At 34.9% G+C, this 25,780-nt stretch overlaps 4 protein-coding genes across 5 annotated transcripts in view; 3 read left to right on the top strand and 1 right to left on the bottom strand.

The window, feature by feature from the left end:
• spidr (scaffold protein involved in DNA repair) overlaps positions 1–606 on the top strand; it is a 50,744-nt gene extending 50,138 nt beyond the window's left edge. The window contains exons 19-20 of the mRNA XM_042751976.1: positions 36–86; positions 185–606. Coding sequence (XP_042607910.1) covers positions 36–86; positions 185–301 — 168 coding nt within the window. The 3' untranslated portion in view covers positions 302–606. The remainder of the gene's footprint in view (positions 1–35; positions 87–184) is intronic.
• Positions 607–1,216: 610 nt separating this feature from the next.
• Positions 1,217–2,557, bottom strand: LOC109095592 (CCAAT/enhancer-binding protein delta-like). Its single transcript, XM_019109305.2, has one exon. It carries the CDS (start codon positions 2,375–2,377, stop codon positions 1,541–1,543), a length of 837 nt encoding a protein of 278 aa, XP_018964850.1. The 5' UTR covers positions 2,378–2,557; the 3' UTR covers positions 1,217–1,540.
• A 1,759-nt stretch (positions 2,558–4,316) lies between these two features.
• LOC109095030 (DNA replication licensing factor mcm4-A) lies at positions 4,317–14,085 on the top strand. 2 transcript variants are annotated; one of them, XM_042752392.1, is made up of 17 exons: positions 4,317–4,452; positions 5,361–5,418; positions 5,522–5,656; positions 5,750–5,913; positions 6,996–7,097; positions 7,186–7,281; positions 7,405–7,500; positions 7,986–8,124; positions 8,199–8,419; positions 8,642–8,762; positions 9,801–10,060; positions 10,170–10,535; positions 10,614–10,741; positions 11,968–12,175; positions 12,266–12,494; positions 13,578–13,711; positions 13,855–14,085. In XM_042752392.1, the coding sequence occupies exons 2-17, from the start codon at positions 5,373–5,375 to the stop codon at positions 13,945–13,947; spliced, it is 2,538 nt and encodes an 845-aa protein (XP_042608326.1). In that variant the 5' UTR covers positions 4,317–4,452; positions 5,361–5,372; the 3' UTR covers positions 13,948–14,085. The 2 variants fall into 2 exon arrangements, with proteins under 2 accessions (XP_042608326.1, XP_042608327.1); XM_042752393.1 differs by lacking the exon at positions 4,317–4,452 and adding an exon at positions 4,500–4,662.
• Positions 14,086–14,669: 584 nt separating this feature from the next.
• LOC109095603 (ubiquitin-conjugating enzyme E2 variant 2) lies at positions 14,670–22,618 on the top strand. Its single transcript, XM_042752394.1, has 4 exons — positions 14,670–14,789; positions 17,102–17,250; positions 19,131–19,256; positions 20,865–22,618. The coding sequence occupies exons 1-4, from the start codon at positions 14,774–14,776 to the stop codon at positions 21,009–21,011; spliced, it is 438 nt and encodes a 145-aa protein (XP_042608328.1). The 5' UTR covers positions 14,670–14,773; the 3' UTR covers positions 21,012–22,618.
• Positions 22,619–25,780: the final 3,162 nt, after the last annotated feature.

Raw genomic sequence — 25,780 nt, 5'->3', positions numbered from 1 at the left:
TCAAATTATGATGTTAATGCATTCATGTGTTTCAGTTGCAGCAAAAGACCATTAAATCTCTTTTAAACTCGACCAGCTGTACAGAGGTACGATTCTGGACTTGCAGTGTGAAAGTGTCAGTCATTTAGAACCATTTCTGTTTTTAATTCACAGTTAATTTTTTGTTTGTTTGTTTGTTTGACAGGGTTACAGTGTGGAAAATCTTCTTGGGTCGGAGATCGGTCCTCTCAGCGTCTTCGTCCACGTGGTCAACAGAAGTCACACTGTTTGGATAGGTTTGGAGGAGTGTGACCTGCACTGACAAGCTCACTTATCTGTTCATTTCATGGTTTAAAAAGAATGATTAGTCAACACTAGTCTTGTGCTAGAATAACTTTACCAGTGATCATTCTGGAGCCTGTAATATATGAGTATTTTGAAACCAGAACTAATAAGATGCTCATGTGATGTCCAGTATCAGCTGATAAAAGATTTTTGTGTTGTCAATCAAATAATGACATCTATGTTATGGTGGCATTTAAGATAATTGTACAGTAATTGATTTATTGCTCTCTATGACAGCTGAACACCTATATGCCCTATAAATAAACTCTTTATGCCACCAAATAACTGATCAAGTCAATTTCATGAAAGATAAGCCAATATTTTTTCTTCACAACCATTTTTAAGTGTCTAATAGCTAGAATGCAACATTTGACAATAAGTACACAATAAAACCTAATATGTTCTATGGATATTTATATTATGTTTAATGATTATTATTATTATTTATGCCATTGAATTCATTCTACTATGAATGGGTCTAATTGTAAACTAATGCTACTCCTTTTGTATTCACCTGTGAATACCATTGTTGTTGTTTTTCTTTTTTCTTTCTAAAAAGTTGCATCAATTCAAGTTCTTAAACAACCTTTGAAGTAGTTGTAGCCCTTATTTACTAACTTCTACTTAAAAGCAAAACCAGCAGCTTCAGAATTTATCTTTGAGGTCTGGCAAATTAATTTGAAATTTGAAAATGTCTCTCTCAAGTGTTTACCACAAACCTTATTTTATTCTTAAATCCAAAATCGCTTAGCCTTAGTTTTTTTTTTAACTATTCAATTAAAAAATCTCTACTCAAGAATCATGATCCCGTGGAGCTGATTGACAGCTACACCTTTCAACAGACCACGCCCCCTCAGACCCGCCCCCGTGCACACATGCGAGTTCACATGGATCTTTTTGGAAATTTCACGTCGTTTTATTATACATTTGTACACACTGTACAATTTCAAACATGCTCTGGCATTAATACGAAGTTTTTGGGAATTATAAAACAGGTACCGTAAAAACATATATGAAGTATTTTTCTGTAATAATTTAGAATACAAAAACATTCACAAAAATAATCACGACGACACCATGCGGTGCCAAAGTCCATCATCCAATGTGTAACTTAATGCACGTCTGCTACAGAAGAAGAACATAGTAATTCAAGTTCATTGAGGTATGTTTTTGGCAAGGTTTTTGGGGTGCGCTCTCGCTCTTTCCCCGAAGCGCGTCACCGACTGTCAACAGCCGCGCGCGCCGCAGTCCCAAACGAATTGTTTGGCATGTGTTTGAAGAAGTTTCTGAGGCTGCTGAGTTCTCTCGTCATCTGATCGATGGTTTTGTGCAGGCGGTCGTTCTCAGCGCTCAGCTCGATCATCTTCTGCTGCATCTCCAGGTTGCGCTGCTTCGCCTTGTCCCTGCTTTTACGCACGGCGATGTTGTTCCTTTCGCGCCGCTGCCGATACCCCGGACTGTGCCTGTCGATTGACTTCTTGCCCTTTTCCTTTCCCAACTTCCTCTGGGTGACGGGTTCTGGCTCGGGTGTGGTGGGAGGTGTCGGTTGACCCGTGTGCATGAGGCTCACGGTCGTCTGCGCGCACGTTTCGATCTGAGATGGTAAGGAAGAGGACTGTTCGCTGTCGCTCCAGTCCCTCTCACTCTTGATCGGTGCGCAAAACGCGCCCTTGCCAAAGCCCCCATCCTGGTGCTGCAGCCTCTCCGTGCTCGGCAGGTAAAAGTCGGGCTTTTCTTGCTTCACGGTGTTGTTGGTGTTGTTGAACAAGTCTGCAAAGAGCTCGTCGTTGCAGATCTCCAGTGGAACCGTGGACATGGACTCGATGTAGGCGCTGAAGTCGATGGCGCTCTCATCATCGTAGATGGCAGGCGCGTTGCTGAGCTCCATCATGCTGCTGCTGTTGTTGTTGTCCTCGGGCATGCCATGCTCTCCCCCGGATTTGACATCCCCTGGCATGACTTTATTGTCATAGAAGTTGGCAGGCTCCATGGCCCAGCTCATGTTGCATGGTGGCGTTACGCACTGCGAGTCCAGGTTGTACATCTCAGACATGAACGCAGCGAAACTCAAATCGGCAGATCCCTTCCTCGTCCCCTTGACAGTCCTCAAAAAGCGTAACTTTTCACGCGCAATCACAGCCTGTCTCGCGCAACGAGCGCGTATCTCCAAAAGTCTGGCTGTCTCTCGAACAGGTGTTAAAAGTCCTCGTAGCTCTCTGTCGGAACTCTCCCGTCCGCGTGCTTAAGTACGAGCGCTCGGCTTGCGTCACGGCCTCACCGCCCCCTTCCAGAAGCCAGTGAATGTCCAGCTGCAGTCACGTGTTTCGTCTGTGCTCCTATTTGAGGAGACTCGGGTGTGTATGAACGCCTACCAGCAACTTTTAAGAACAGCCTGTGAGAACTTCATGCTGTAGGACATGAGGACATGTTTGAATGAGTATGCGAGTGTGGAAGAACACAACAGTTAGAGAAAATCCATTTAATGCGCCCCTACCAGCACATATAAATACATAAATGAAAAAAAAAGAAGAATATAATTATTATGGATTTTCGTTCGCATTTATAATAATAATAATAGTAACAACAATTATACATTTATTTATTATTAATGTTTTGATTATTATTATTATCAATAATAATTAGTGCTGTCGAACGATTAATCGTGATTAATCGCATTCAAAATAAAAGTTTTTCTTCACATTATAAATGTGTGTGTAACATGTATATTTATTATGTATATATAAATACAAATACACGCATGTTTATATTTAAGAAAGGATGTAGTTTATATTTTATATATATATATATATATATATATATATATATATATATATATATATATATATATATATATATATATATATATATATAATAAATTATATAAATATACATATATACATGTTAACATTTTCTAAATATATGCTGTATTTTAGCCTTTTATATATACATAATAAATATACACAGTACACAAATATATATTGTCAACAAAAACTTTTTTGGATGCGATTAATCGTTTGACAGCACTAATAATAATAATAATTATTATTATTATGACTTCAAGTTGAATGCTTATGTATGTGTAGAAAGAAGGATCAGTGAGAGAAAATTGAATTAATGCGCCATTTTCAACCTAAATAAACAAATTAAAAGTCATTTTTGTTACGTTCGTATTTAATGTTGTTGTAGTTTGTCATTCATATTTGTGGTGGTGGCAGTTGTTATTATTACGTAATTTTGTTGGATATGAAGGCATGTTTGGATGTGCATATGAGTAGAAAGAAGGATCAGCGAGAGAAAAACAATATAATACGAATACAAATATATTTGGTTCGTTATTATTAATATTAATATTATTTTCATTATTATTATTAATATTATTAACTGGGTGTTTACTGTATTGTATAGTCGGAAATATACATCCATTTATTCATTTATCTATTCACATCCATGTATTTGAGAAGTACACTGAACGTACAAACAGAATATAACATGAAACGAGAGTCGAATTAAAGCAAGAAAGTTATTTGTTGGTAATGTTACATTTAATTTTGAAAACGTTTTAAACCATTTTGCAGTTATATAAGCAATACGGATTAAAAAATATATATTTTCCTGCCTAATGCTTGCATTAATAAATAATCTTCATTAATGAGGCCAAAATGTCATTCATAATTTTCTGAGGATGGCACAGGTGTTGTGTTATTTTTTTTTTTTTTTTGTATATGCGGTCATACTATGCTGCTTCATCTTGTCCACGTGGACCTCTAGTGGATATCAGAGGAATCGCCTCTATTTATTCTGCCTTGATGTTCTTTCCCGCGAAAACTTCGGGCGATACCAAACACTTGATGGGATTCGTTTATGTCACTCATCCTATAATTGTCAGTCTGGCATTAAGAACGTTTGGGAAAGAGTTTATTGTAATTTTAAGCATTCGCAATTGCAATTTAATTGCTTAATATAAGAAACAACGAGTTATATGTGATTTAAGCACACACGTGTCTCACTTCTCCCCCTCTCGACTGACAATGAGGAGCGTATTGTTGGTTGGTCAAAATTTCCCCGCGAAACTTACGTCACAGACAGTTTCGCGCCACCGTTCACATCAGAAGGGAAACAGTGCGAACGGTAAGTGTTATATTTCGGTATAAACTCATTGTGTTTGAAAGGAAATGTAATCACGACAACCTAAAAACAGATCTTGGTCAGCTGGACCTTAACATAATGCGTTGTAGTTGAAAATATTAGTTATTCTGTATTCTAGTTAAAAGACTTTGCTGATGTCATTGTTGTGGCTGATGCAGCGTGCTGCTAGACTCTCACTGTTCCAGTATAAATGTAAACTTACTGTACATCCTTGATACCTTCATAATAAAACTCAATTATTATTATTATTTTTTTCAAATGTGCTTACAAAATAGATTTGCTACGTAGATTTACCGATTCAGTTTAAAGATGAAGTTTTGGTTTGTGGACAGACTTATTGTAGTCCCTGGGCATCTCATACAAGTATTCAACTTATTTTTGCCAAACTAAACTTATAATTTTTTTTCCCCCATGTTGTGTTTGGCTAGATATGTTTATTAATAAGTGTTTTGGCGTTTTGCAGTGTTGTGATGAAGACCGTGATCTTATTTCTTTCATTCTGGAAAAATCATTAGGCCTGCAGTCATCATATAACAATTATAATAGTTCTAATACAACAGTTATACTATTTGCATAACATTTTATGATTATGATGACAACTTAAGTCGTAAATTATTTAACATAATGATAATAGGGTATTGAGTTTCATATATGCTGAAATAGTTTGTGTATAAAACGAACCTCCAACTATTTGAATTAAATGTTAGTGCACATTAAAAAATAAATAATTGTAATTTAATTTAATAATATCTATTTATAAACTTAATATAAATGTAGTTTATTAACGTAGTAAATAATATTTATTGTTTTGTAACATGGTTTACATGATTTAGAAATCATTTTAATGAATTTTGGTTCCAGTTCACTAATTTTGAGATTTAACATTTCAGTTTTGAGTCGAGATGTCTTCACCATCATCACAGAGCCGTAAGAGAGACCCCCCGACCCGTGAGTAATATTGACTTTGAATGCATGTCATTTTTCTAATCCGTTCCAGACAGGTTTGTTTTGACAGTTGCTGCATGTGATCGGTGTTTGTGTGTGTTTGCAGCTGCGAGTGAGGATCCTCTCTCCCCTCCGTCACAGCGGTCGAGGGCTCATGACACGTCCACAGAGCTTCAGCCCATGCCCACGTCTCCAGCCATGGACGTGTCGCTGTTCTCCAGCCCTGTGGCCCCACGCTCTGGTGCGGCTCGTGTTCAGCATCTTACTTTCACTGAATCGAGTTGTTTATGCAGCTAATTTGAATTAGGAAAACATCAAGATGTGTTTTATCCAGTCCTGCAGAGCGAGATTGACGCGAGTTCTCCGCTGATGTACGGCACTCCCAGCTCCAGGGTGGAAGGAACGCCTCGCAGCGGCATACGCGGGACCCCGGCGCGTCAGCGGGCCGACCTGGGATCTGTCCGGAAAGCTCCACAGGTCGACATGCATTCGGAACCGGTGAGTGAAAGTTGTTTCATCTTTCCATTTTGGCTTACTGGTTTTGTTTTTAATTAAACTGATTTATTACATTTACCTAATGCTTTATTTACATAATATATCAATGTGTACTGTGTTGTATTTATACACATACAGTATATATTTTGAAAATATTTACATGTATATATTTATATTCAGATCATTTATATAATAAATATATAAATGTGAAATGTGCATGGGTGTGTATTTATATATACATAATAAATATACACAGTGCACACGCTATGTAAACAAAAACTTTTAATTTGCATGCGATTAATCGTTTGACAGCACTACATTTAACAAATCATGATCAGTTACTTCTAATTGTTAACATTTTACTCTGTTGTGTGTATGGACTTATTATTGTGGCTTGTTCAAGAGCCTCAGGCATGTGATCAGCTACGGGTAAAAATATAATAAGGGTAAAATAATTATAAAATTCAAAATAATTCATTTAAATTATCAAACAAATCATGAAGTAATATGTGAATACACTATTGTAGTTGGTCATACTTCAGGTCAGAAAATACCGAAAAATCCATATTATCGTTAGCTTTAACTAAAGTAACTTTAATCAAAGTAAATCTGAAAATATAATTATGACCTAAAAAACTAAAGTAAAATCAGAAATGACTGAAATAAGTTGAAGCACTAAATTTAGTAGCTGTAAATAAAAATAAGCTAAAACTGAAATGAAAATAAATGATACCTAAATGGTAATATTTAAAAACTGCAAAATTATAAAATTATTAAAAAAATTAAACTAAATTAAATGAAAGCTGGAAATATAAAAATAAAAGCCATTTCATATAAATCGAAAACAAACAAAAATGGAAATAAATTGTACATAAACAGTAATATTTATGTAAAAACAAAAAATGAATAAAATGACAAACGCATAACAAAATGACTACAAATGAAAATAATGGAAATTTTTAAAGATATAAGTTAATTCAATATATTAAAAAATATGGTAGAATTTTTACATTATTAAATTAATTTATAAATATTACATATTAATAATAGAAGTGAATAAATGAATACAATACTTTCACTTTCAGCCGTCTGGAGACGCAGTGGCCGGCAATGAGCAGGGTGCAGGACAGAGGCTGGTGATCTGGGGGACTGATGTCAATGTGGGAACCTGCAAGGAGAAGTTTCAGGTGTGATTACAGTCTGACTGGCAAAAAGCTTTTCTTCCATGACAAAATGATCATTGGTTGAAAATCTGTGGTTTTTTTTTTTTTGCAGCGTTTCCTTCAGCAGTTCACAGACCCCAACTCCAGAGAGGAGGAGAACGCTGGGCTGGATCTGAATGAGCCTCTTTATATGCAGAAACTGGATGAGGTGAGGAGTGCAGTACTGACTAGAAAGGCATAAACAATGATTGCACATGATTAGTCATGCAGAATCCATAATATCCAGTTCTTGTGTAATAATATTGCTGCTTTCTTTGTGTGTGTGTTTCAGATCAGTGTTGTTGGAGAGCCGGTACTGAATGTGAACTGTAGTCATATTCAGACATTTGATGCTGATCTCTACCGTCAGCTGATCTGTTATCCACAGGTGAGTTCCTACCCATAAAGATTTGGGTCAACAAGTTATTTTGTTTTTAAATAATAAAAACTTTTTATTCAGTATAGTATAAAAAAGATGCAAAGACGTTTATAATGTTGCAAAAAATTTCAAATGCAAATAAATTCTGTTCTTTCGAACTTTCTATTCGTCAAAGGTTTCTAAAAAAAAAAAAAAAAGGTTTCGACATTGAGCATCAAATCAGTATATAAGAATGATTTCTGAAGGATCATGTGACACTGAAGACGACTAATGATGCTAAAAAAAATTCAGCTTTGCATCACAGGAGTAAATTACATTTGAACGTATATTCAAATAAAAATTTTTCATTTTAAATTGATATTTCACAATTTTACTGTATTTTTTAATCAAATAAATGCAGCCTCCTTGAGCTTATTCTTTCAAAAACATTAAAAAGCTTTATTGTATTGTCACTTTGATCTGTTATTGAAAGTCTTTGATTCTTCTCCTCACAGGAAGTCATCCCCACTTTTGATATGGCCGTCAATGAGCTCTTCTTTGATCGTTTCCCAGACTCCGTGTTGGAGCATCAGATTCAAGTGCGTCCCTACAGTGCCCTGAAAACCAGAAACATGCGCGCGCTCAACCCTGAAGGTTAGTAAGAGACCAGTGCGTCATGATCACACACACGTCTCAGCCGTCACGTCACGGTCTCTGGTCTCTTTCAGATATTGACCAGCTCATCACTATCAGTGGGATGGTGATCCGCACCTCTCAGCTGATCCCTGAGATGCAGGAGGCGTTCTTCCGCTGTCAGGTGTGTGCGTTCAACACGCGTGTGGAGGTGGACCGCGGCCGCATCGCTGAACCTGCTGTCTGCCGCAACTGCAACACCACCCACAGCATGGCGCTGGTGCACAACCGCTCCGCCTTCTCTGACAAACAAATGGTGGGTTATTTTTATTTTAGTTTAATTAATTTTTTCTAGTGTTATTATTTGTACTATTTTTTTATTTGTTTTTTCTTATGTTTTTTTTATTTTATTTTGAAATGTGCTTTGTATCATTTTTGTAAACTTTTGTAAAAAAGATTGTTTTTTTTTTTTTGTTTTTTTTTGGTTGCATTTGTTTACTAGTGCTTTTTTCCCTTTTCCATGTCTTTTGTCCTGCAGATAAAGCTCCAGGAATCTCCAGAGGACATGCCTGCGGGTCAGACGCCACACACCACAGTCGTCTATGCACACAATGACTTGGTTGACAAAGTGCAACCAGGAGACAGAATAAACATCACTGGTACGACCTGCTGTCATTGAAGCTTTGTTATGTGGTTTTATATAACAGCTGATCCTGTTTGGTCCTTCCTCTTTCTTTACTTTATGAACAATGCCTGTATTGTAGCTTCCTCAAAGTTATGGAGCAGGAATAGTTTAACAGCTAGACTTTCAGAAACATTAAATATTGGAGTGTTTTGATATTATTATACTTGAATTCTTTTAATAAAGAGTAGTTTTCTGTAGAGAAGCTACAGATAACAGTTTATTACATCAACTTAAAAATGAATGTTCAGATTTCAGAACATTTGTGTTTTTCTATTATAAAAATATAATATTATAATCTACTGATTATACATTATTTTAAATAATGTTAATGGTTGTTGTTATTAATATTTTATTTGAAGTATTTTGATATTTAATATGTAATATTTTTTACTAATATTTAATTGTAGGTTATGAATATTATTAATATAATATTATGTAACTGTTATTTATCTTTTATTATATTTTTTGCACAATATATTATAATTAATGATATATAATGTTATGGAATATTGTGGTTTATCGTTACTATTTTATTGTGTCATTTAATGTCTTCTAACTTATAGATATTATAATATTGTAACATTAATAGAATAACATATCATTTATAAGTAATAACACAATGTTAGTAATATTCTATTTGTGCTGTTACTATTTTATAATGTTATAAAATATTCTATATTTTCATTATTATTGTTTCTTCATAGAATATTACATTTCTAATAATAGTTATATATCTTATATAAACAGTGTCATGTAATATGCTATAATAATAATATAAGTAGTAGCACTTATTGTTGGTAGGATTATCTATATATAATAATACATAATTCTTTATAGCTTATTATTTGTATTTTTTATCTAATTGCTTTATCAATAGTATTTTGAATTAAATGTTTTAAAAGCTTTGATGTTAATTGAAGTTCAGACAGTTTTTTTTTTTTTTTTTTTTTATGTATTATAATATAATTGGTATCGTGGAAAGTCTAACCAGCATGTCTGTTATTCTCATCAGGCATTTACAGAGCCGCCCCCATGCGTCTGAACCCACGACAGAGCCAGGTGAAGTCTGTGTACAAGACCCACATCGACGCCATCCACTTCCGGAAGACGGATGAGAAGCGTCTTCACGGACTGGACGAGGACGGCGAGCAGAAACTCTTCACCAAAGAACGGGTCGCAGTGCTCAAAGAGCTAGCGGCCAAACCGGACGTCTACGATCGCTTGTCCTCTGCACTGGCGCCCAGCATCTATGAACACGAGGACATCAAGAAAGTGAGTTTTAATTGGTACTGCTTAAACAGCCTCATGTGGTTCTTTAGAACAGATGGCATTCAAATGTTTCTGAGGATGTGAGTTAATAGTATGCTGCTTTTTTTTTTAGGGCATCCTGCTGCAGTTATTTGGCGGGACCCGTAAGGACTTCACTCAGACGGGCCGCGGAAACTTCCGCGCAGAGGTCAACATCCTGCTTTGTGGCGATCCGGGTACCAGTAAATCCCAGCTGCTGCAGTACGTGTATAACCTGGTTCCTCGTGGTCAGTACACGTCCGGGAAAGGATCCAGCGCTGTGGGTCTCACAGCGTACGTGATGAAGGACCCGGAAACCCGACAGCTGGTTCTGCAGACAGGAGCGCTCGTGCTCAGCGATAACGGCATCTGCTGCATCGACGAGTTCGATAAGATGAGCGACAGCACGAGGTCTGTGCTGCATGAGGTCATGGAGCAGCAAACGCTCTCTATTGCTAAGGTGAGGGCGATGCGTGAACGATCACTGTGACGAGTGATTGTCAGGACACGTAATTAATGCAGGTTTTGTGTGTCATAGGCTGGAATCATTTGCCAGCTTAATGCTCGGACCTCCGTTCTTGCCGCAGCCAATCCGGTGGAGTCTCAGTGGAACCCCAAGAAGACCACCATAGAAAACATCCAGCTGCCTCACACACTTCTGTCCAGGTAAGAGCACAACATGACACTATTTACACTTAACATCCATAATGTGATGTCTTTCTGAGAGAAACTGAATTTTGAGTGGGAAATGATGTAAAACAAGAACGATTTATCCATCAGGATTACAGTTGATTGTAAAAAGTGAGCTACACTACTCTTCAAAAGTTTGGTTATTATAGTTAACATAAACCGTAAGAAAACATTCTTACTTAAAATAAATGGTAACTGAAAAAAATAGTAAACACTTGCCAAGCTAGCTGCAAAAAACAAAACTTCTCATGTGATTTAGTAAACTTCATATAGAAAAAAAAAATACTAAAATAAGATATTGACTTATTTAAAAAAAAAAAAAAACTAAAATAAGATATTGACTTATTTAAAAAAAAATACTAAAATAAGATATTGACTTATTTAAAAAAAAATACTAAAATAAGATATTGACTTATTTAAAAAAAATAAAAATACTAAAATAAGATATTGACTTATTTAAAAAAAATAAAAATACTAAAATAAGATATTGACTTATTTAAAAAAAAAATACTAAAATAAGATATTGACTTATTTAAAAAAAATAAAAATACTAAAATAAGATATTGACTTATTAAAAAAAAATACTAAAATAAGATATTGACTTATTTAAAAAAAATAAAAATACTAAAATAAGATATTGACTTATTAAAAAAAAAAGATTAAAAATGACACAAGCCTGACAAAATTAATTAAACTTTAAAATAAAAATGAAAATAGAAAACTGACAAAAAAACAAACAAAAATAGTTAAAATCTTATATATATATTTCACTGATACCAGAATAAAACATACCATAAGCCATTGTGCTGCTTACTTTGTAGTTTTCAGGATTCTTTGATAAACAAAGTTAAAAATAACAATCTTTTGTAATATTATAAATGTCTTTACTGTCACTTTTGATCAATTTGATCCAATTTTTTTGTAGTGTTAGCAATGAAGTAGAAAGAGAATATTATAGAAGAGAAGATTCTTTTTAGAAGAAAAAATTTAATATATATAAAACAAAAAAAAACTAAAATTGGCAAATTGTACAAGTAACCTTAGAGATGTTTATTATAGACAGTAAATTGCATAAATTTGGACTTTAATGATCTCAATCTGTGTTAAATATTAACATCCAAATGTTAAAATACGTTATTTTAGCTTTTTTGTTGAACATTTCTCTTTATTATTAGTGAACTAATAAAATCTCTGGTTCTTAGGTTTGATTTGATCTTCCTGATGCTGGACCCTCAGGATGAGGCGTATGACAGGCGTCTGGCGCATCACCTCGTGTCTCTGTATTATCAGAGTGAAGAGCAGCTCGAAGAGGAGCATCTGGACATGGCCATGTTGAAAGACTACATCGCTTTCGCTCGCACGTCTGTGCATCCCAGACTCAGTGAGGAAGCTAGTCAGGCCCTTATTGAGGTACAGAAACAGTATAGATCAGTGTACCTGTAGTATGATATATAATGCATGTTGACAGTATCAAACGAATCATAATTTTGACCTTCGCAGGCCTATGTAGACATGCGTAAGATCGGCAGCGGCAGAGGGATGGTGTCTGCGTACCCCCGACAGCTGGAGTCTCTCATCAGACTAGCTGAAGCTCACGCTAAAGTACGTTTCTCAAGCAAAGTCGAGTCCATCGATGTGGAGGAAGCCAAGAGACTGCACAGAGAAGCCCTGAAGCAGTCCGCAACTGATCCCAGGACAGGATTCGTGGATATCTCCATCCTCACCACAGGTAGGGTTTACAGTAGTGCTGTCAAGCCATTAATCACATCCCAAATAAGTTTTAGTTTACATAGTGTATGTGTGTGTACTGTTTATTTATTATGTGTGTGTATATATATATATATATATATATATATATATATATATATATATATAAAATACACACAGTATATATTTTGAAAACATTTACATGTGTATATATATTTATATTTTTATATTTTATTACATATAAATTCATTCAATATATAAACATATTTTCTTAAATATACACATGCATGCTAGTTCAGAGATGTAGTAATAAACTGTTAGTACTGCTCAGGTCGAGTCACATGGTCTTGTTTATAACTTGAAAGAAAAGTATTAATATTAAAATGTTAAATTAAGAGTACTAATAAATTATTATTCATTATTATGATTAATGTAAATACATAAAATTATGTAAAATGTTATGCTACACTTCGTTTTAAAAATTACTTCATAATTAAATTAGATTTATTAGTAATTGAGGGCTGTTCCTCAAATATTAATATAAACATTTTTAATGAATAATACAATTTTTAAATGAAGTTTTTTTTAATTATATATATATATATATAGAGAGAGAGAGAGAGATTATTATTAGCTACAGTTTTAACTTTGAAATTTATTTCAAACTTCAATATATAATAGAGAGAGAGAGAGAGATTATTATTAGCTACAGTTTTAACTTTGAAATTTATTTCAATCTGCTATTTATATTTTACAAATATTTCTTATATTTTCAAATTGATTAAATTAATTAGTAATGTTATTATATAAAATACTATTTATTATTTATCACAATAATTTTTGATTTTTATAATCTGTGCTTATCCTCAGTTTCATTTCATCAGTTATTCTTAACTAGTAACTGTTAATGTTGTATGCAGATTAAAATAAAAATTAAAATATTTTAAAATAATATAGTAATAAGTCAATGTAATTAAAGTACATCAAATATATTTTTATTATTAGTTTCCTATCTTATCCCTTTATTATGCGTTAACTAGTACCTGTGGATGTTGTATGCAAATTGAAGGGGGTCTGATGGTTTTGATTGGTTGTTTCTGGACAGGGATGAGTGCTACAGCACGCAAGCGTAAGGAGGAAGTGGCTCAGGCTCTGAAGAAACTCATCCAATCAAAGGGCAAAACCCCAGCGATGAAGTACCAGCAGCTGTTCGATGATCTTCGTGGCCAGTCAGAAGCGGTATGTTTCCCTCTAATTACATTAATAATGCTAATAATGCATAGACACTCTATAACTATAAATATAAATGTTATGAATTTATGTAAACCGCAAACCTGGAGCCCAAGGAAGGTCTTAACTTAAAGATTTTCCTCCTATTTCAGGCCATCACCAAGGACATGTTTGACGAGGCCCTCAGAGCACTAGCTGATGAAGATTATCTGACTGTCACAGGAAAGACCGTTCGGCTTCTGTGAACCACCGCTGAGCCTGACCGCTGCTTCCTCCCTTCTGTTACTTGCTTTACCCTATTCTCTGTTTCTATAGAGCGATTATTGTTAATAGTGATATGTTTGGATAACTTCTGGTTGCAATAAATGAGTTTTGTTGTTCAAGAGAGGACTTGTGGTGGTTTATAGCTGGTGTTTACATGATCAGATGTGGAAAGCATGTATTCAGTGATCCGAATCAATCACATGGTGCTGGTTAAAACCTCAAAGAGTCACTTAAACAAGCTGCAAGAACAGTACAAAACCAAGAGGGACAAATGCATATAAAAACACTTGATGATAATGTATTATCACATAGGAACTAGAGCTTCTGATTTATTGTAGATGGGATATTTACACAATGGAAATTAACAGAATAGGAGAGAAAATAGTGAAAAAAAAGCATTTTTATATAATTATGAATGTAGACTTGAGAAACTAAGTGAAAAAAAATATCTAATTAATTGCTTATGCTTTCTGGTGTCTGTTTACAAACTAAAAAGTCCATTACTGAAGGATAATGTCATAAATTATCTGTTTTTTATGTATGTTATAGAGGGCTAAAAAGCGTAATTGAGGACAAAGGAATAAAATTACTAATTAAAACCATTTTAATGCATCACCTGAAAACATGACAACATCCTCAAGGTGTACTAGTGAGGGGGGAAAACTTTTTGTATTTTCAAGCTCAAAAGTGTTATATATTAATAATTATGCAGTGGAGCCACACCCCTCCCTCGCGTCATCACGGACATTAGTCACGTGACGCGTCGACGTCACGCTTTCGTACGCTTTTGGATTCGGGCAGAAGAAGATGGCGGCCTCCTCAGGTTTGTCTCACAATCTCTTCAATCCTTGCGGTCCTCCGCGGCCGAAATTTAACAACAGAAGCGCTGAGCCCGTGCCCCACGACACGATATAGATTATCCGAGAGGTTTACAGTTACCAAACTCCTTCATTTACTTCACCTAGCAGATCTGTGTGCAGTTTGAACTGTGTGTGTGTGTGTTAGCATCGAGCTAACGGCCCTCAGATAGACCTTTAGTTTAAAAATACCACTGTATTTATTTTTTATTATCAGCTAATCAATGTTATAGACACGCTTCAGATATAATTATGGACTTGTACAGTACTAAGGCATAGATTAAATGCTGTATTTTGCAGTTGGGCGGGTGTTTCAGTGCTAATGTGAGGCGAGGCGGAGCACTCACGCGCGTGTTTCTGCTGAATCCGTCCAGTGTCATGACAAACGGGCCTTTAACTGCTGTTTCTCTGTCATAATATCACCTGAGCATGCTATTACTCCCTCACAGACTCATTTAAATTATTTAAAGTTAATAAGTCTTTAGAGAAGTGCGCTGTGATTGTGAAATATTGATATATAGGTGCATAACAACACAAACAATTTAAGTGTAAAGCCATTTCATGACAGAATACATGACGTTTAGAGTTTATGAGGAGTTGACTTATACATACACACTAGAGACAGAGACTTTTAAACCCGCTGAAGCTTATGAAACTGTTTAATTAATTGTTTAATGCAAATCACAGCAGGGTTAGATCATGTTCAGCTCAAATAACATTTAGATTATAAACTACATGTTTAAAGAACAGCTCATCTTGTGTTTTTAACATGTCAAAACTCACAGATCATTACATTTGCACAGGCTAATTTGAACATTTGTTTATCTAGAATCAGATTTGGGACTGAATGTGTTTACGTAGTATCTTGTAAGGTCAGAAGCATCAGCCGATATTTTATCAGAAATATATTGAGTTTGTATAAGCTTGTGCATGTCGTGTTTGTCTTGAGATTTTGAGGAAGTGAGAAACACTGATAGAGCAACATGGGTGTCATTTCCTGAATCATTCACAAATGAGTGATCAGTCTGTCTTTTAGACGCTCACCTGAACTTGCGAATCTTGTCCCTCCACATTTTCAACACTGGGGTATTTATGAAAACACTGGGTGATTAGACATGCGCCGATATTCGGTAATGCGATATATCGCGGTAATGAATATGCACGATGTTGTTATCGTGGGCACTTTCTAAATACCGATAATAATTATATATTACAAATTTATTTTGTATTTTGAGGTCTTATTTTGAGGTCTTTTACCCTCATAATGATATATTCCAATATTTAATAACACATTGTTAAAATCGAAAGTTGCAACTGTGTTATTTAATGATCTAACATGAGCTAAGACTTCTGTAGCAAATGTAGCTATTGCTCATTGTGAATGTTAATGCATTAACTAAGGTTAACTAATGAGGTCTTATTGTAAAGTGGTACCTATGGGTCTTTAAAGTTCTTTTGCACTTTAATCTGTGCAAAACTTTTAACTTTAATTATATTTTTTTGTATTGCTTTATTGTATTTAAATGTTCAGTTATTTTTGTTATAAGAAAAAAAATTATTTTAACCTGTTTTACTGTATTATGACCACTTTTTTGAAACTTAATTTCAATACCGTGATAGTACCGCATACCGTGACAAGACATTATCAATTAATTGCAACAGGAAAATTTGATACCGGCATATCCCTATAGGTGATACTAACTCATTGTTGAAATGCACAGATTACTAACATTTCACATTTTTGTGTGTTTAAATCTTGTAGGTTCCTACATTATAATTTTTGTCTTGGTTGAGTATTTAAATTTAATTACTCAAATAATAGGTTTTGCACATCCACAAAAAAGGAAACAGATGTTGGTGTCATATTAAATGAAATATGCAACTCTCTGAAATGTTTGGGAGCATGTAAACACACTCTGTGATCATTGTGAAGTTAGATATTAAATATGAATGAAGTTGAAAGAACTCGAAAACTTATTACATAAATTAAATTATAAATACATAAGGAGAGCAAAAGTGTATATTTTAGATTTCCCTTTCATTTTTAATCAACTTTTATTCCTTTTGCTTTTCACTTATGTAGGCTTGCGTTGTGACACATAAATTTTTAATAATATAAATATTCCATGAAGTCACTCAATTAATATGAACTGTATGTATAATAATTATACAAGATTGTTATGCTTCATCTAAAATTATTTCCAACTAAGCAGCTGCACACAAAGGTTTCCAGAAACACTGTTTAAGTTGTTCGTGAATGGTTTTTGGATTCTTGCAGGAGTTAAAGTCCCTCGTAATTTTCGTTTGTTGGAAGAGCTTGAGGAAGGACAGAAGGGTGTCGGTGATGGGACGGTGAGCTGGGGTCTGGAGGATGACGAGGATATGACTCTCACGCGGTGGACGGGCATGATCATCGGACCTGCACGAGTATGTTTGCTGTTTAATCAGTTTAATGTAGCAGTTAAGGGACAACACTGATGACTCATCTGAAGAATGTCATCTGAAGAATGTTAAGAAATCAAGATTTTTTTGTTGCATCGCAGCTATTTTGATAACATGACTAGAAGTCTTGGACACCATGCCTTCATCATGCCATCCAGCGTGACACATGAGCGCCAGTGGTGTAGATTAAAGATAAAGATGCATGCTATGAAAGCAGTAATGCAGCAGAAACGTCCTTCAGTGATGCATTTGTTCAAGTTGGCACCTGATTCTTTATTGGTCTGGAAATATAAATCAGTCAAAGGTCTTTAGGATATATTGTGATTTGTTTCATTTGCTTAATGGGTAAACTGAAACCTGCCATGAAACCTAGGTCATATCTCACCTCCAAAATGATTGAAGTTATATTTCGCATAAAGATTATGAAGCCTATTTTTATGAGCGTTTGCAATGACAATTAAGCCCTTTCATTATGAATTAAATTTTTGCCGTTTGTGATAAAACAGAATTCATTGTTTCCAGGTGGGATGAGAATGAGATTTTTTATATTTTTGCACACTGCAGAAAATTTTGGGTGCAAAGAAATTCTGAATTCGTACAAATTAATTCATAAATAATATGAATGGTCCTAAAATGTACGTACTTTTTAATGTAAATGATTAACTTTCTTATTTTAAATAGTGAAAAATGACCTTCACATTTTTTCTTAGTGAGAATCTCCATAATAATAGTGCTGCTCTACAGGCGAAGTAAGATAATTCTACCTTTTAGTTTGTTTGTTTTTCAGGGAGCTTTTAACCTAGTAGTTTACTAAATAGAAGTGGTTCTTAAGCATTCAAAATATTCGACTAGCCTGAAATTACAAGATAATTGTGTATAGATAATATTGGTGAATTCCTTTCTCTTTTACATGTCATCATTTTAAAGAAAAAATTGCAGGGTTTTTGTAGGTCTTAATTTGCCCTTTCATAAATCAAGGCCTTAAAAAGGTCTTAAATTGGAGCTGAAAGTCATAAATTCGTAAATTTCTAGCATTTAATGTTACATTCTCTGCAAAAATACAAATATAATAGAAATATCTAAATATGCTTAAATCATCTTGCATTTGTTAGAGATGCAAAATAATATGAAGTCTTGTTTTCTGAGAAATTGAACAACAAAATTGAGTTAATGCTTAAAACATGAACAAATATGTCAAAAGAGCACTTAGAGTTTAAGAGTCCATTGGCTGATACTAGTTCTTGTTTTATTCAAACTCACTTCATTTTGATCTGTTTCTCAGAAAATGACTTCTTATCTTAAGTCATATTGTTTTTTGATTTAATCGAAAACAACATACTGAGAACTACTGAGGAAGAATATTACATTTTTGCAGGTGCAGTAGAAATTATGGTTATTTTCATATTTTAGTTTTTGGGAACAGAGATATTCAAGCCTTACTGAAATGAATGAAAAAGTAATGGAGATCTGTTGGAAGTTGTGTTTTTAAACTTTCTTATTTTGTGCTCCCTAGGCATCTGCATTTTGAGAATATTTTGGCGTATTTTGTTCCCGTTCAGTTTATTCTGTAAATTTTCTTTACTTGGTCTTAAAAAGGTCTTAAAACATCTCAAATGTACCATTATAAAACCCTGAGTTAAGTGTGATACTGTGTTTCAATCTGTAGTTTATTATTGAGTGCTGTTATCGTATAGAATACTAAGGATGAAAACATTGCATCAGCATGTGAAGTGTGAAATTATTATTATTTTTTTTTAAGATGTGTGGGTCTGTACTCTTTGATGAATTGATGTTCATTATCCTCTCACTTTCATGTTCCACTTGGCATTTCGGCTTTAACCTTTGACTTTTTCCTCATTTCTCAGACTAATTACGAAAACAGGATATACAGCCTGAAAGTGGAGTGCGGACCCAAATATCCCGAAGTACCCCCGACTGTTAGATTTGTAACAAAAATTAGCATGAATGGAATAAATAATTCCAATGGGATGGTAAGTTGACTTTTTTGATTGTTATTTTAACAGAGTATCGTCAGCTGTGTTTGAGATCATTTAGCTGCAAACAGTTTTTCATAGCGATGCAGAACAGAGGCACTCGAGTCACATCAGTGCTGCAGAGGAGGGACGTTTTTCACTGTGCCTAAGCAGAACCAATAATGAATCTCAAACACATCTAATGAGATTCAGCTGGATACAAAATAGAAAAGGAGCCATAGTAAATGAAACACTTTATTACTCCACAGAGGGTTGTTATATTGTTGAATCCTCATTTGTGTCTGTTTTTCTTAATGGTTGGTCGAAGTAGTCTGTTGGATTTAGAATCCAAGTCTTTGTGCTGTTTGCTTAGTAGAAGCATACTGGTTTAAGATTAACTAAATCCTAGACATTTTACAAGCTAATTTGTTGAAGCAAATAGGGGGAAATATGATAAGCTGTGTCCTAAATGTAATATCAAAATGACCTTTAGTCAAGTAAAGGTGATACAGCTAATTAATACATCAGGATGTCCGCGTTCAACTACAATGAGAAGGAAGCTTTTGTAATATGACTTCTCAAAAATATGGTGCAGCTTGTTCAGAGACTGAAGATTGTCACCCTGTGCACAAATAAAGATTCAGTTTCTTTTTTTGTCACAAGATTAAATGGCACATCTTACCCTAAACTCTACAGTAATGATTCTAAAACCCAATCATCTGGCTCATCTGGAAATTGAGGTCTATTTGATACATTTTTATACAGCAGTCATACTGATACCACAGGATATTTTTGGAATATTATTTGTGCCCACTTTGATTGACTTCTAGTTTAACCTTTTACTGTTTTTGTGCTTTTTAGCTAGTTGGTATGTTTGGTCGACAATAAAGTCTCAATGACGAGTTCCAGGTTCGAGTTTAGCTGTTTCAACGGCATCTGTGGCATAATTTTGATTAGCACAGAAAATAGTTTTGACTCATCAATCACATTTGCGGTAAAACACTGCCTTTGTGAGTTTACCAAGCTAGTCTGAAAACAGAAATGTGAAACTGGTATTTTTTAGCTGGGGTGGGACTGTTTTTTTAGCCAAATGAACTTTTGATTATGTGTTAGCAATATAATAATGAGTTTCCAACCAACAAGTATAATGTTTAAATCTTCTGGCTATACTTTTAACCCTCATGTTGTGATTGATTTTTTTATTTTTTTTCCCTAAAATGCTAGTTAATGGTATTGCATTGGACTGAATTTTACTGACTTTGCTCTCACTGGGAATAACAACTAAACCTTTTTTTTTTTTTTTTCAACATACAGCACGAGGGTTAAAACTATGTATTTTAAAGTTTACACTCTGTATATTTTTATTGTAACTATAACCACCATTTTTCCCTTTGATTTAAATAACTGAGGAATTAATTGAAATTATATCACAAATGCTGTTGACAGAATTTAGCTCATGTAAACACCAAAACATTTCTTTAATAAATCCTGCATATTTTTTATTTAATTTAGTGCAGTTCAGATGGACTCTTGCGGTGTTTAATGACATGTGCGGCTGTAACTGAAATCATGTAACTCATTTCAGCATGTCCCCTCCCTTTCTTTCTGTTTCTTCTTTTGTTTCAGGTGGATGCACGTAGCATACCAATTCTAGCAAAATGGCAAAACTCATATAGCATTAAAGTCGTTCTTCAAGAGCTAAGGCGTCTTATGATGTCCAAAGAGAATATGAAGCTTCCTCAACCACCGGAAGGACAGACATACAGCAATTAATTGTAAATGATTGTTACGACCCTCTGTCTTAAACCTTACTCTCTTAGAAATGTCTTGTAAATCATCAGAAAAAGAAAACAAGTATTGCTCACTCCACACTCAAACAGTCTCCTCTGCGGGATCACGATTGGACATTTCTAATAGTTCAGCTTGAGAAACAAAGGAAGGAAACACTTATATTATGTGGCACCATGTTCAATTCTGTTTTAAAGTTACGAGTGCACAAATCTCTCTCTTCCAGTAATATTTGCATCGACCACGAGCTTTATGATGATGAACTGAATGCAGTCAGCATAGACGCAGAAAAAAGGCATGCTAGGTGAGGTTTATATACAGATCTGTTCATTTTAAGTTAAAGTAACGGGACACCAAAACTAAAAAAATAAAATAAAATTAGGATGCATATACAATGGCATGCTTATTAAAAAAAAAAAAATGTAAAAAGCAGCTGAGTAAATTGTAAGTTAACTGAACTTTTTTTGTGTGTGTATCTGAACCCCTCACTGACAATAACGTTAAGGGTCCTAAAAGTGTGCCTGTAGTCTACTAGTAGTATCGCAAAAGGGGTGGGAGCGGTTCTGAACTTTCTCTTCTGTTTCGTTTTTATTTTTAATGTCTGTGTTTGACACGATGGCAGTGTGTTTCAGCGTGTTGTAAACGGATGCTCTGTTCTGTTCTGAAATCAAACCGCGCGCAAGTATCTGTCGGGTGCATTAAAATATGACTCTCCAACCTGCTGTCAGACTCTGTTTGTATACGAGTCCGTCACACGCCGCAGAAATACGCTGAGATGTTACTGTACGAATAAAACAGCAAACCCTTGCCATTCAGAGAGTGTCCGACTCGCTGTTTTGCATCGTTTGAATGAAACAGCCTTATTTTTTACAGTGATAAATTAATTTTATACATCGATCCTACCAGTAAATGTTCACATTGATCTCATATCACTGCAATGTAACTGAACATAAGTGTGTTGTGATCTGTAACATTTAAATCGCTCATTACATAAGTTTATCAGATGCGTTTGAACATTTCCCACACTGTTGTACTGTGAAAATCGCTTGAAAGTGAGTTTGAGGTAGTGTTTTCAGTAGGAATCACCGATTGTGTAAATGGTAAGGATTTGCTGTGCACTTGCCCTTGCTTAACCACAGTGCTTTATGCGATGGCATGCTGTTATGTAGCTTTCATTACGCCACCGACTAGTACTTCAGTAATTATAACTTTAGAACCACTGTTATAATCCTTAGGTACTCTAACGAAGTTAATCATTGAATTAAATTGTAATTCCAGTGAATGGTGGGGGTTTATTGTGCTGTTCTTCATTTATGCTTCGGTTGGCTATGACCTTTTTATTGAAGTCTTCATTAGCGAAAACTAATAGGCAGTTATTGTGCAAATGAATATATGTAGTGGCAGTTTTCTTACGGTCTTGACATTTTCAGAGCCACAGATGAATCACCCTGTAATGCATCTTAAGAAACATTTTTTTCCTGCTCCCTGTTCATTTTTTTTCTTTCTTTTTTTAAAGACATATAATCAAGTTAAGTTGAATTTGTGACACCGAGGCTATGTTCAGAATAATAAAACAAACATTGTGGAACACACTTGGTTCTTACTCTGTTTTCTTTTTTTTTTTTACAAGGCTGTTTGGAGTATATATGGAATTAATGTAAAAAAAAAAAAAAAAAAAAATAGCAAAGTCAACTACACCAGATTTAGCTTGTTGTTGCAGCAGTGCCCTCATCTAACCATATTAGTATATACTTTTAAGGCACTAATATTCATTATATTGAATATTAGTATAAAGTACTTTATCTAATTGTATAGTAGATAAAGTACACAGGTGTATCTTTGAGGGTAACACACCAGTGACAAGCTGTTGGTGCATTTTTTTGCACATCTCTTGCAGTGTTTTTGTGTGTGTGTGTGTTTAGTTGGCTAGTTAAATGTACATCTAACTACATTTGGGACCTGTTTGTGGTCGACTGACTATGTGTAATGAAAATATCTTGTTTTAAGTCAACAAAATGAACCCTTTTTATTTCTTAAAGGGATAGTTAACCCAAAAATAAATGTTTACTCATTTACCCTCATTGTCATTCCAAACCCAAAACTTTGGTTAGCCCTAAATTAAATCTGTTCATCATACAAAGTGATGATCACATCTCGTCACAAGACTTTGAAAAAACTGCTCAAATCAAATGTATTCATTTAATGATTCCTTTATTACGTTTTGGACTGAACTTGGAGGGACAGAAACCTCTCAGGTTTCATTAAAAAATATCTTAACTTGTGTTTTGAAGACTATATAAAGTCGTATGGGTTTGAACAACATGAGGGTGAGCGAATGATGACAGAATTGTAATTTTTTTGGTGAACTAAAATATATACAGTGGTGTGAAAAATTGTTGGCCCCCTTCCTGATTTCTTAATTTTTTGCATGTTTGTCACACTTTAATGTTTCAGATCCTCAGATAAATTTAAATATTTGTCAAAGATAACAAGTAAACACAACATGCAGTTTTTAAATGAATAATTATTTTTATTATTAAGGGAAAACAAAATCCAAAACTACATGGCCCTGTGTGAAGAAGTATTTGCCCCCCTTTTAAAACTGTGGTTTATCACACCTGAGTTCAATTTCTCTAGCCACACCCAGATCTGATAACTGCCACACCTGTTCACAATCAAGAAATCTCTTAAATAGGACCTGCCTGACAAAGTGAAGTAGACCAAAAGATCCTTAAAATCTAGACATCATGCCGAGAGCCAAAGAAATTCATAAACAAATGAGAAAGAAAGTTATTGAGAACCACCGGTCTGAAAAAGGTTATGAAGCCATTTCTAAAGCTTTGGGACTCCAGCGAACTACAGTGAGAGCCATTATTCACAAATGGCAAAAACATGGAACAGTGGAGAACCTTCCCAGGAGTGACCGGCTGACCAAAAGTACCCCAAGAGCACAATGACGACTCATCCAAGAGGTCACAAAAGACCCCACAACAACATCCAAAGAACTGCAGGCCTCACTTGCCTCAGTTAAGGTCAGTGTTCATGTCTTCACCATAAGAAAGAGACTGGGCAAAAATGGTCTGCATGGCAGAGTTCCAAGACGAAAACCGCTGCTGAGCAAAAAGAACATAAAGGCTTGTCTCAGTTTTGCAAGAAAACTTATTGATTATCCCCAAGACTTTTGGGAAAATGCTCTGTGGACTGATGAGACAAAAGTTTAACTTTTTGGAAGATGTGTGTCCCATTTACGTCTGGCGTAAAAGTAACACTGCATTTCAGAAAAAGAACATCACACACCAACAGTAAAATATGGTGGTGGTAGTGTGATGGTCTGGGGCTGTTTTGCTGCTTCAGGACCTGGAAGACTTGCTGTGATAAATGGAGCCATGAATTCTGCTGTTTACCAAAAAATCCTGAAAGAGAATGTCTGGCCATCTGTTCGTGACCTCAAGCTGAAGCGAACTTGGGTTCTGCAGCAGAACAATGATCCAAAACACACCAGCAAGTCCACCTCTGAATGGTTGAAGAAAAACAAAATGAAGATTTTGGAGTGGCCCAGTCAAAGTCCTGAGCTGAATCCTATTGAGATGCTGTGGCATGACCTTAAAAAGGCGGTTAATGCTCGAAAACCCTCCAATGTGGCTGAATTATACAATTCTGCATCGATGAGTGGACCAAAATTCCTCCACAGCGCTGTAACGGACTCATTGCAAGTTATCTCAAACACTTGATTGCAGTTGTTGCTGCTAAGGGTGGCCCAACCAGTTATTAGGTTTAGGGAGGCAGACACTTTTTCACACAGGGCCATGTTGTTTTGGATATTGGTTTTCCCTTAATAAAAACCTTCATTTAAAAACTGCGTGTTTACTCGTTATCTTTTACTAATATTTAAGTTTGTTTGATGATCTGAAACATTAAAGTGTGACAAACATGCAAAAAAATAAGAAACCAATTTCACACCTGTGTGTATATATATAAATACACACACTTTTTTTTTGTGATCAAATCTTGAGTGCATTTTTTTTTTTTTTTTCGTCGTTTAGTCACTTTTTTTTTTTTTTTTTTTTTTTTTTTTTTTTTTTTTTTTACATTTTGCTGATGCTTTTGTCCAAAGCACTTTACAATTGGGTAACACATAGCGATTCTTCTTAAAGAGGCAAACTGACACAGGAAGTGCTCGTAATATTAAGTTTCAGGCATTTGTTCATATAAGTACAAGCTAGAAAGGAAAGTCGCTTGAAGATTGTCAGGGATTCAGTATTCCGGATAACGGGATGGGAAAATCATTCCACCAGCCAGGAATGGTGAACGAGAATGTTCTGGAAAGTGATTTTGTTTCACTGGGAAATGCATCACGTTGCATAAGTTCTGCTGTCTCATCCTTGTGGTTTTATGTCTTTGGTCCATCATTGGACATGAAAGAAGAGACCTGTCTGTCAGTGGAAACATGGTCTCTCATCTGTTTTATATTCCCTGCCTATTAAACATTGATTTTGTTTCCACTAAGGGGTCTTATTAGAGCCAAGATACTCTGTTCTACAGATTTAGGTGGAAATTGTATTTCAAATACATTTCACATAGGTTGTGTATTGAGAAGCTCAGCCACATCAAAGGTTGTATTTCTTTATTTTAAATAAAATCACAAGCCTGACAGCAAATTCAAAAACTTCAAAATGAAAGTGTTCAAAATGAGCACATTTAATTAATTTAGACACTTTCTGGCTGTCAAAAGTGACTTCTAGAATACAACCACT

Source organism: Cyprinus carpio, chromosome B24 (assembly GCF_018340385.1).
Source record: "Cyprinus carpio isolate SPL01 chromosome B24, ASM1834038v1, whole genome shotgun sequence".
In the NCBI taxonomy this organism is placed as follows: Eukaryota; Metazoa; Chordata; class Actinopteri; order Cypriniformes; family Cyprinidae; genus Cyprinus; species Cyprinus carpio.
Note: the sequence above shows the minus strand (reverse complement) of the source record. Positions and strands in the feature narration are given on the sequence as shown.